Raw genomic sequence first — 12,426 nt, 5'->3', positions numbered from 1 at the left:
TTTGGCTGTCAATTTTTTTCTACACTTTTAGGTGTATTTTGTGCAAGAAATTGCAATAAAATAGTCTGCCTAAGAAAAATTGAATTTTTTTGTTATTGTTGTTGACTTAAGGGTGGTAATTTATGTCTTCCGCTACTTGTATCGGGCAGTCAATTTTTTTCTACACTATTTGTTGTATTTTGTTTAAGTATTTGCAATTGGGGTTTATTCTAGTCTATAATTTATAATTTTTCCTGTTTATTTGATAAGTAAATAAATAATTTTAAAATGTAATTTTAAAATTGAGGATACATAAATGAATTTTTGTTTAAATATATTTTATTTTATTTTTTTCAAAAATTTAATTTATCTAAAGTTGATTTTTTTTTTTAATCTAAATTTTTTTTTCTTTATTCTATTTTAGTTTATAGTTAATGTTTTCATTTTAACTCAATTTTTCCATGTGACGTACGGCGTCTTTTAATTTATGCAACAAATCTTGCAATTGTTGTAAAGTACAGGTGAATTTTAAATATTTCGTCTCTCCATGCTTTATCGTTTGAAGACTAATCAAATAAATTGGCATTCCATTTGAATCAGTTGTGTTCGACTGAAAATGTAATTATTACGTTTTCTTTTAATAATTCTTTTGTTTTTTATTATTATTATTATTATTATTATTATTATTATTATATGTATTTATTAATTTTTTAGATTTATAAATATTTATTTGTTATAATTAATTCAGTATAATTTTTTTTTATGCAAAAGATGAAACAGCGAACCAAAAAAAGTGGAGCGGTCTGGGAGACTGCTATAGTGGTTTAAAGATCAAAAAATTGTTTGCCAAATGAAAAAAATAAAAATTTTTTTTGCTGCAGAATAAAAAAAAAATAGCGAACCTTTATGCAATAATCCAATTTCCAATTAACATCAACAAGATGTGGCAGTCCACCGCCGATAATTTGTAATTTTCGTTGAAATTGATCTCTATTTAATTCATAGGCATCGCAAATTTTACTGATTTGTTGTCCATTTAATTGAGAATTATTTAATGAGGCCGCTAATTTTTCCTTATCATATTGTTGTCTCGTTGCCTCAACAAATAAACTTGTTAATCCAGCGTATGCATTTTTTACAGCATCCGGTTTTGAACCGTAAATTTGTGACAAACCTAATGAAAATTAAAGAATTACCAAAAAAAATCGAAAAAATTTTTTTTATTTTCATTTCATTAGAATTTAAAACTTATTTTATTTTTATTAAATCAGTATATAATAACTAAATAATAAATAATAATAATTTTTTATTAAAAAATAAAATAAAAAAAATTTATTCAACAATAGTTATTTTTTAATTTTTTTATATTTATATTTGTTTTGTTTTTTTATATAGTATTTTTATATTTATTTTGATTTTTTATATTTTCTTAATATTTACTTTTATTTTTTATTATTTCTATATTATATATTTTTTCAAAATTATTTATTTTATTATTTTTTAATTTTATTTTTATAATACTATTTTTCAATATTTTTTTTTTTTATTAATAATTGAAAAATATTGCATTTAACAGTGGCGTAGGAACCAAGGGGCTTTTATAATTTAAAAAAACACCTATAAGGTTTTGCCCCCCCCCCCCAGAAAAATAACTGTTCCTACGTCCCTGGTAATTTATAGAATAATTTCAAATTAAATATAAAATTAAAATTTTCACTCAAAAATATTTGCAAATTAATTCTAAAATCATTGGAAAATAATTGCAATAAATAATTTAAATAAATCGTAAATAATTAAAAAAATTCAAATCGTATAAATATTAAAAATAATTACTTTTCATATACAATTTCCGAAAATTATTTTTTATAAAATACGAAAAAAATAAAAAAATGATTAAATATATTTTTTTCTTTTAGAAAAACAAAATTAATAAGTAAAAGAAGTGAACATAACCTATTTTTTAATTTTCCCATTTTTTTTTTTTTCTTTCCATTAAATACATACTTTTATCCGTAAATTCCTCACTAATTTGCAAAACAGCAAATTCTAAAACTTGATCAAATGTCTCATTATTTAGTATATTAATTCCATGATTATTAATTAAATTTTCAATTAGATTACTTTCCAACGACATTGTTATTGTTATTATTTATCAACGTTACCAACCGCAACCAACCAGTTTGACAAAATTGACAGATTGAAAATTTTGAGGTTATGTTCTCCGCGGCGACGTCAAAAAAATTTTTATGAAAAATTGCATTGCGCGGAAATCACGTGTTTTTTCAATTCATTCTACATACTCGCGATCACGATTGGTGAAAATAATAATAATAATAGCAAGAAATATAGTGGGAAAAAAAATGAAATTAAAAATTTGATTTATTTTAAATATATATATATATATATAATTAAATAGTGTTGTGATAATATAATAGTGAAGTCTGGTTAATTATTATATATATGTGGAATGAAAAATAAATGTTTATCAATATTATGTTTTGTACGTGTATTTATATATATATATATATATATAAAACAAAACCATCGAAATTTTAAATTAAAACTTGTTTTTATCTGATAAGAATAAATGATACCGCACTAATAGGGATATAAATAGGTAATTTATACATATTACAAAGTCCATAACTATCGCTTTTCTTTTTTACCTTTCTATATATTTTTCGATTCTAAATTCTTTTTTTCCAGTTTAAATGTGTTTTTAGTAGTAAAAAAAAGATTTTTTTTATATATATGATTCATTTGACAATATTTTTCAATTATTTATTTGGCATCAATAAACTTTTTTTTTGCAATTCTATTTATTACTTATTATTATTTTATAATTATTATTTATTTTTGTATAATTTAACATTTTTTTTTATTTTCTTAATTAAAATTATTTATTTATTTATAGAAATTTAATTTCCGTTTTTTTTTAAATATTCAAAATTTTTTCTGTTAAGTCCGTTAAATTAAAATTTTTATTACGATTATTTTTTATCGTTATTGTTATATTTTATACCTACATAATTTAAAATTTTATATAATTTATTTTATCCAAATTTTTTGTTGTTATTTTTATTATTATTATTATTTTTTTTTTTTTTTATTATTATTATTATTATGTATTTTTTATTTATTATTAGTTTTATATTTTTCTTTATGATTTTAAATTTTAACATTGAAAGATTATTTTTTATTTTTCTAAATAGTAAAAACAAAAATTGTGGAAAATATATTGAATAATAATAATAATAATAATAATAATAATAATAATATAATTAGCGAGCAAATATAAAGTGATAATATGAAATTTTTTTTTTTTTTTTTTTTTTTAATAAAAAGTGACAAGAGAAATATTGACGAGGTGAAAATGCTGAGTAGTGATTTTTACTTTTTGATTTTAAAAATATGTACTCACGAACATACAGTTTTATATTATGAAAAAAAAAAATTTTTTTTTCACTCACTTTACGTTTGTGCGCGAGAGAGGTATTTTATAACCGTGACCTTAAATTATTATTAAGTCAATTACTAATATTCTCTGTCTCTCACTAATAATCTATTATTTTCCATTAAGATCAATTTGCGAATGAAAAAAAAGAAGGAGAAATAAAAAAAAATGAATAAAATTGTTGAATTGACGAATAATGAAACGATAGAAGAGAAAAAATTGGAAAATAAAAATTCAAACACTGAAAGCAGGTAAATTTTTTTCTTTTTTATATTTAAAAAAAAAAAAATTTCAAATTATTTAATTAATTTTATATTTATTTGGTTTATTTATATATTTGTTTATTTATTTATTTATTTATTAATAGAATTTCATAACAAAAAAATTTTTTTTAAAGCAGGAAAATTAATTTTTTTTTTAATTTCCTTTTTTTAGAATTTTCCAAACTTTTTTTTTATGTACTATTGTTTCCCCCCCCCCCCAAAAAAAAAGAGAAAAATAATTGTAATATTTTTCCTTAAAAAAAAAGGAACCTAATTAAAAAATTTTATTTATTTTAAAAATTGCAAATTATTTTCTAAAATTAAATTTTAATTTAATTTTACATATTTACAAAAAAAACGAGATTAATAAAAAAAAATTCTAAACAATAAAACAATTTTTCAATAATTGAATATTTTTTTCAAAACTTTTTAATTTTTTTTTTTTTTTAATTTTAAACATTTTTTTTTTTTTTTAATTCTCTAAAGAAAATTCCAAATATTTTCTGAATATTAAAATATGTTTTATTTTTTAATTTTTTAAAATTGTATTTATTTATCATTATTATTATTGTTATTTTTTTTTTATTTTTATTTCAAAAATTTGAAAAATTTAATCATTTTCGTAATTTTTTTTTTTCTAAATAACTAAATTTGGAAATAAAAATAAAAAAAAAAAATGCAGATTCGATCGTTATGAGAGAAGGCGATAAAAAAAGGTTTATGATCCAATTTTTTATATATATAGTACAAAATATAAAACTGTTCATATATATATATATATATATACTCTAAATAAAAAAAAAATACAAAGCAGCCATTCACAATTGAAATACATATTCAAGGTCATTAATTGAACGGATTTAAATATATTAATTCCTGCATTGTAAAGAGTAGTTTCCCTTGGAAAAGTACATTTCATTTCCTGATAAATTTTTCATATATTATTATATTTATTCTAAAAAATATATATATATATATATATATATATATTAAATTAAACAAAATAAAAAAAATACATTTACCCTATATTAAATTTTTTTTCGTCTTCTCTTTTTTTTTTATTTTCGAATGAAAAATTTAAATATAATATCATAATTGTGTGTAAAGGAGGGAGAAGTTTTTATTTCTTGTCTCTAATAGTTTATGTATTTATGAAGAATTGCAATAAATTGTGAATTATTAAATCTCCACACGTTCTATTATAGTGTTCGCAGCATTCTTTTTTTTTTTTTTTTTTTGTATAAGATTTAGAATTTTTTTATAATTTTTTTTTTACATATTAATTATGGAAATAATTGAATTCTTCTATTTGGCAAATTTTCAAAATGTTATTTTTATTACATAAATTTTTTTCCAGTCATTTTTTGCCTGAAAAGTACAAAAAAGGTGTTACCGAAAATATCACTACCAAAGATGCCATTCCTCAAGTGAGTTTTTTTTTATTTATTCTTATTTATTACTTTTTTTTGATAATTAATTTATTTTATAGATTTTGTTTGTTTTTTAAAATTTATATAATAGCTTAACAGAATTAAAAAAAAAATTGTTTCTTTGTTATATAGAAAATTAATTATTTATTTAAATTTTTGAATGATAATTTTTTTTTGAATTTAAAAAAACAAAAAAAAAAGATTTTTATTCATAAATTTTTTTAAAATTTCTCCTACAATAATTATTTTCTTATTTAAAAAATTATTGTTTAATTATTTTTTTTGTTTTATAACTCAACGCCTTATTATTTTTTTTGGCTAATTTCAAAAAAATTATTTTTTGTCTAATTTTTAATAAATTATTTTTGGTTAAATTTAAAAAAAAAATTGTATTTGTTGAATTTTTTTTTTACGTATTTTATTTAATTTCTTCTACAATTATTTCCCTTTTTTTTTTGAAAAAATTACTTTTTATTATTATATCTTTAATAATTTATTTTTTGGTTAAATTTAAAAAAATTATTTTTGTTTTTTTTCTCAATTTTTTAAAGTTTTTTTTTCGAAATTTCTTCTGCAAATTATTTATACTTTTTTTTAAAAAACATTATTTTTGTTTAATTTTATAAATTATTTTTGGTTAATTTTATAAATTATTTTTGGTTAATTTTATAAATTATTTTTGTTTAATTTTATAAATTATTTTTGTTTAATTTTATAAATTATTTTGGTTAATTTCTCTAAAAATTAATTTTTTCTTGATTTTAAAAATTATTATTTTTTTTTTAAATTTGCTTCTATGTATTTATTTTATATTTAAGAATTTTTTTTAAAATTAAGACATTAAAAAGTTTATTTAATTTTCAAAATAAATTTTATAAGTTAAAAAAAAAATTTTTTTTCTAGATTTTTGCCAGTTGTCTGGCCCATTGCATTGTTATTCAAGTTGGAATTCATATGGCTTTTAGTACAGTTTTCATCGAGGATTTTAAACGAACCGGAAAGATGACAATAGATAAACATCACGAATCTTGGATAAGTAAGTATCGATTTTAGAAAAATAATAAAAATAATAATAATAATAATAATAATAATAATAATAATTTTTCTCTTTAATTTTTTCTATAAAATTTCATTCACGTAATTATTATATTTTAATTAAAACTTTAGTATTATTTTTTTTATTTAAATATTAAATTCGAAAAATTAAAGAAAAGTTCAAATTCCACCTTCTGAAAGAAAACAAAAATTTTTATTTCCACTTTTCTGTAATTTTTTTTTTTTTTTTTTTGAGTTTTGCTATATAATTATTAATTAATAATAATTAATTAATAATTTTTTTTTGCAGCTAGTCTCATGACAATTGGCGTTCCAATTGGATCGTGTATCGCTGGACCATTAATGGATAAATTTGGAAGAAAAAAAATTTGCCTCTTCTCATGCATTCCACAAATAATATCATGGCTATTATTATTAACGGCAAATACAATAAATTTAATTTATATATCACGTTTTATTGCTGGTTTTTCATCGGGATTAACAACTGTTGGATTAATTTATGTCTCAGAAATAACACATCCAAGAATAAGACCAATGATGCTATCGTGTAATTCAGTTTTTGTTTCATTTGGAATACTTATAACATGCTGTTTACCTGTGTGGTTAAATTGGTTAAATATGGCAATTTTATTTTTAATTATTAATTGTTTAACATTTATTGGATTATTTTTTATACCCGAGAGTCCATATTGGAGTTTGTGCTTTAATAAAATGAATAACGAAACGGAAAAAGCACAATTACAAGCTGAAAATAGTCTCAAATGGTTGAATCGACGAGAGAAGGTATTTCTTTTTTTTTCAAAAATAATTAATTATTTTAATTTCAGTAGAACTAAAAATTTTTTTTTTATTTTAACTATAATTTATTTTTTATTTAACACAAATTTCAATTTAACTGAATTTTTATTTAAACATATTTAATAAAATTTGTTTTTAAATTTTATTTAAAAATTAAATTAAATTTTTATTTAACACAATTGTTAATTTAATTAAATTTTTATTTAACACAAATGTCAATTTAATTAAATTTTTATATAACCAAATTTAAATTTAAGTTAATTTTTATTTAACCAAATGTCAATTTAACTTAATTTTTATTTAACCGAATTCTAATTTAATTTAATTATATATATATATATTTATATTTATTAAAAATAGATTTTAGCAGAATTTTCATTTAGCCAAATTTTAAGAATAAAATTTTTTTTAAACTACATTTCTTTTAAATAGAATTTTTTCCTCGTAGAATTTTTAAACATTTAGCAAATTTTTAGGTATTTAAATCATATTTTTAAAAAATTTCAGTTAAATAGAAGTTTTTATTTAGCCAAATTTCCATTGAACAAAATTTTGCCTAATGATATTTTTTATTTAGCCAAGATTTAATAAAATTTTGCTTAATTCTAATTTTTTTAGCCAAATTCCAATTTAACAAAATTTTGCCAAATGATATTTTTTAGTTAGCCAAGATTTAATAAAACTTTGCTTAATTCTAATTTTTTTGGTTAAATTTCCATTTACAAAATTTTGCCTAATGTTATTTTTTATTTAACCAAGATTTACATATAATAAAATTTCGCTAATTCTAATTTTTATTTAGCCAAAATTTACATTTAACTTTGTTTTATTCTAATTTTTTAGCCAAATTTCCATTTAATAGAATTTTGCTTCTAATTTTTATTTAACGGAATTTTTAAATTTAACATAAATGTTTATGAAGCTGAATTTCCTTCTGAAAACTTTTATTTAGCACATATTCTATTTAACAAAATCTTTCTATTCACTTTAAATATAATTTTTTTTTATTAAACTAAATTTTCATATTGCAGTTTTCATTTAGCAAAATTTTTGGGGGAAAAAATTTTATTTAACTAAATTTTGCATTAAAATAAAATTTTTACTTCTATCAGAATTTTTGAGTAAACTTTCATTTAACTGAATTTTTATTTAACCGTACCTATTTAACTGAAGTTTTATTTAACCGTATTTCATAAATTTTTTATTTAACCAAATTCCAATGCAATTTAATTATATTTATTAAAAATAGAAAATCTTTATTATTTAACAGAATTTTTAATTTAAACGATTTTTTAAAATAAAATTATTATTTAGCTAAATTTCTTTTTAATAAAATTTTTTAGAGAGAATTTCCAAATATTTATCAAATTATTATATGGCCAAAACACAATTTCAAAAAAAAATTTCACTTAAATATAAGTTTTTTTTTAATAAATTTATATTGAGCCAAAATTTACATTTAAGAAAATTTTGCTTAATTCTAATTTTTTAGCCAAATTTCCATTTAACAAAATTTTGACTAATGGTATTTTTTAATTTAGCCAAGATTTACATTTAATAAAATTTCGCTTAATGCTAATTTTTATTTAGCAAAATTTTTTACAAAACAAAATTTTCATTCTGTACAATTTTCATTTAACTTAGTATTTAGTTAAAAATTTTAATAAATGCTGCTAAATGAAAGTTTGGCATAATGAAAAATTTGTTTAAAAGGAGTTTCGCTAAATTTAACAAAGAAAGCAAGTTTTGTTGCAAAAAAAATAATTGAAAATGAAAATTTTTCCAGTCACATATTTGCCAAATAGAGATGCGGCTAAATAAATTTTTGGCTTAATAAAAATTTAGTGGAATACATTTTTGGCTAAATATAAAAAAAATTTAGCTTCAAGAAAATTTTTTTTCTTAAATAGCAAAATAGAAATAAGTTGAAACACGAATATAATATAAAAAATTCGGCTTAATATGGCTAAATATTTAGCTGAAAATTTTTATTTAAAACATAAAAATAATTTACGTAAATGAAAATTTTTCCAGTGGCATATTTGCCAAATAACGATGCGGCTAAATAAATTTTTGGCTTAATAAAAATTTAGCAAAAAATTTTTTTTGCGAAATAAAAAAAATTCAGCTACAAGAAAATTTTTTTTCTTAAATAGCAAAATAGAAATAAATTAAAATTTGAATATATGTGAAAAATTCTGCTTAATATGGCCAAATATGTTACTAAAAGTTTTTATATTTGAAAAAAATAATTGAATAAGTTAAATTTTTCAAGTGGCATTTTACCCAAATAGTGGCACGGCTAAATAAAAGTTTGGCCTAATAAAATTTCAGTTAAATAAAATTTTGCTTAATACTAATTTTTATTTAGCAGAATTTTAATACATAACAAAATTTTCATTCAGTACAATTTTCATTTAATTTAATATTTAGTTAAAAATTTTAACAAATGCTTCTAAATGAAAGTTTGGCATAATGAAAAATTTGGTTAAAAAGATTTTGGCTAAATTTAACAAAAGAAACAAGTTTTGTTGCAAAAAAATAATTTTTTTGTTTGAAAAGCAAAATAAAAAGAAGTTGTAACATGAATATGTGAAAAATTCGGCTTAATATGGCTAAAAATGTTGCTAAAAATTTTCATTTAAAACATAGAAATAATTTAGTTAAATGAAAATTTTTCCAGATGTATTTTTGCCAAGCAGAGATGCGTCTAAATAAAAGTTTGGCTTAATAAAAATTGGTCGCAATAAATTTTTGGCTAAATATAAAAAAATTTAGCTTTAAGAAAATTTTTTTTCTTAAATAGCAAAATAGAAATAAGTTGAAACACGAATATAATATAAAAAATTTGGCGTAATATGGCTAAATATTTGGCTGAAAATTTTTATTTAAAACAAAAATAATTTACGTAAATGAAAATTTTTTCAGTGGCATATTTGTCAAATAACGATGCGGCTAAATAAATTTTTGGCTTGATAAAAATTTAGCAGAAAATTTTTTTGGCTAAATAAAAAAAATTATCTGAAAAATTGTTTTGGCTAAATAAATAAATTAAAATTTGAATATATGTGAAAAATTCGGCTTAAAATGGCTAAATATGTTGCTAAAAAGTTTCATTTAAAACATAGAAATAATTTATGTAAATAAAAAATTTGCCAGTGGCATATTTGCCAAATAGAGATGCGGCTAAATAAATTTTTGGCTTAATATACATTTGGCGGAATAAATTTTTGGCTAAATATACAAAAAATTTAGCTACAAGAAAAATTTTTTTTTCTTAAATAGCAAAATAGAAATAAATTAAAATTTAAATATAAATTATGAGAAATTCTGCTTAATATGGCCAAATATGTTGCTAAAAGTTTTTATATTTGAAAAAAAAGAAATAATTGAATAAGTTAAATTTTTCCAGTGGAATATTGGCCAAATAGTGGCACGGCTTGATAAAAATTTGGCCGAATAAAAATCGGTTAAATAAAATTTGGACAAGAAAAAAAATTTTTTTTCAAATCCAAAGAGAAATTAATTGAAATTTTGAATAAATATAAAAAATTCGGCTTAATATAAAGCTAAATAAAAAAAATAATCTCTTATTTTAATCAATTTTTTTTTTGCTTTCAGATTTTTCAAAGTGAATTAACACGACTAAAGACAATTTCAATTGATCGAAATGAAAATATAATTAAATCGAAATTTGGTGAAAAATTAAAAAATCTTTATCATGAATTTTGTAAACCAACTGCTTATAAACCATTGGCGATAATTTCAATTTTTTTATTAATTCAACAACTCTCGGGTTGTTATGTTGTGATATTTTATGCTATTTCTGTGTTTAAAAATATTGACATGAACAATAATAAGAATAATAATAATAATTTAGAAAAAATTAATGAACACAATTCAACTGTTTATGGTGCATTAGTATTACTTGGTATTGTACGTTTTTTCATGAGTATTGTCACAGCTTATTTTAGTAAAAATTATGGACGACGAATACTTTGTATAACAAGTGGTCTTGGTATGGCATTTTCAATGTTTTTCTCAGCAATGTATATGTATTTAACATCATCATTGGATAGTGAAAAATTAATGGATTATCAACAACAACAACAATCATCGGCAACAGTAATGTTGGGACAAAAATGGATTTTAATTGTTATTATATTATTTTATATTTGTATGAGTGCAATTGGTTTTATGGTAATACCATGGACATTGGCTGGTGAATTATTGCCAATAAAAATAAAAGGTTGTGCAAGTGGTTTTTTAATTGCAATTGCATATATTATTATGTTTGGCGTTATGAAAGCATATTTATATGTTCTCGATGCAATTGGTACGCAGGGTATATTTTTTTTCTTTAGTTTTATTTCATTAATTGGCACGGCTTTTGTTTATATTTTTTTACCCGAAACATTAGGCAAATCATTTGCCGATATTGAACAGTATTTTGTTAATAATAATAATAGGGAAAATTTTAATAATAGTAAAAAACGTAATCAAGTACAACGATTGCAAATTCGTGATAATGATGAAAATTTGTCAGTTTAATTGAAATAAAAAAAAAAAAAAAAAAATGTATAGGTAAATTAAAACAATTTTTCTTTTTTATATCAGGTTTGCCACAAATTAGGGAGAAAAATAAAAGAAATTTCTAAAAAATGTTACTGAAAATTATAATTTTTGAAATTTTCAATTTGTAAAAATTTGCAATAGCAGAGAAAATTAAAAAGAAAATTGTAATTTAAATTCAATTTCAAATTTTTTTACTATTTTCTCAAAAAAATTTTCGAATAGTTGTATCATTTTTTTTTTTTTTTTTTTTTTTTTTTTAATTTTTTATTTCAATTTTTACTAAAAGTGTTGAAAAAAATTTAATCAAAATACTAAACCAATTTGTCGAGAGAAATAGTAGAAAATTATTTTTAATTTTTGCAATAAAAACAATTTTTATACATAAATAATAAATTATAATAAATATTAATAGATTAAAATTTTTTTTATAAAATTAAATATTCCTGAAAAAAATAAATATGATTATCACAAATTAATAAAAATATTTTTCCTCATCACGATGATTCAACTGAAAATAATGTTGAATTAAACAAAACATTTAGAAAATAAAAAAAAATTTTAAATTAATTAAATAATTAATTATCTAATTATTTAATTAATTTAAATTAATTTAAATAATAATTTTTTTTAATTTAAGACAACATAGTGACAAAACAAATTTAAAGACAGAAATAAATTAGTAAATTTTCACTGGTACTCCAGTTACTTGTTTTTTACTTACATTTTTTTCCCCGATTTCCCTACCTACAGCTATATTTAAAACGAAAATAAAATTTTTCCTACTTTTTCCGCCTATATTTAAAAAAAAAAAAAATTTCTTTACTATTTTTCCCGAATTCCCTAACTTATATAGATTCGAAATCGAAACGAA

At 19.2% G+C, this 12,426-nt stretch overlaps 2 protein-coding genes across 4 annotated transcripts; one reads left to right on the top strand and one right to left on the bottom strand.

Moving 5' to 3' along the window:
• Nucleotides 1-297: 297 nt before the first annotated feature.
• LOC127281011 (COMM domain-containing protein 3-like) lies at nt 298-2,126 on the bottom strand. The gene is made up of 3 exons (XM_051304482.1): nt 1,984-2,126; nt 882-1,153; nt 298-589 (listed from the first exon to the last, which is right to left on the bottom strand). Exons 1-3 carry the CDS (start codon nt 2,111-2,113, stop codon nt 425-427), a joined length of 567 nt encoding a protein of 188 aa, XP_051160439.1. The 5' UTR covers nt 2,114-2,126; the 3' UTR covers nt 298-424.
• A 322-nt stretch (nt 2,127-2,448) lies between these two features.
• LOC127281009 (facilitated trehalose transporter Tret1-like) lies at nt 2,449-11,729 on the top strand. Of its 3 annotated transcripts, XM_051304480.1 has the most exons (7): nt 2,611-2,704; nt 3,325-3,471; nt 3,560-3,684; nt 5,054-5,123; nt 6,030-6,162; nt 6,472-6,965; nt 10,602-11,729. In XM_051304480.1, exons 3-7 carry the CDS (start codon nt 3,602-3,604, stop codon nt 11,529-11,531), a joined length of 1,710 nt encoding a protein of 569 aa, XP_051160437.1. In that variant the 5' UTR covers nt 2,611-2,704; nt 3,325-3,471; nt 3,560-3,601; the 3' UTR covers nt 11,532-11,729. The 3 variants fall into 3 exon arrangements, with proteins under 3 accessions (XP_051160436.1, XP_051160437.1, XP_051160438.1); XM_051304479.1 differs by lacking the exons at nt 2,611-2,704; nt 3,325-3,471 and adding an exon at nt 2,449-2,596; XM_051304481.1 differs by lacking the exon at nt 2,611-2,704 and having other exon boundaries at nt 3,316-3,471.
• The last annotated feature ends 697 nt before the right edge of the window (nt 11,730-12,426 follow it).

Source organism: Leptopilina boulardi, unplaced genomic scaffold, assembly GCF_019393585.1.
Source record: "Leptopilina boulardi isolate dan_hultmark-lab unplaced genomic scaffold, ZJU_Lbou_2.1 LbouV2_260, whole genome shotgun sequence".
In the NCBI taxonomy this organism is placed as follows: Eukaryota; Metazoa; Arthropoda; class Insecta; order Hymenoptera; family Figitidae; genus Leptopilina; species Leptopilina boulardi.
Note: the sequence above shows the minus strand (reverse complement) of the source record. Positions and strands in the feature narration are given on the sequence as shown.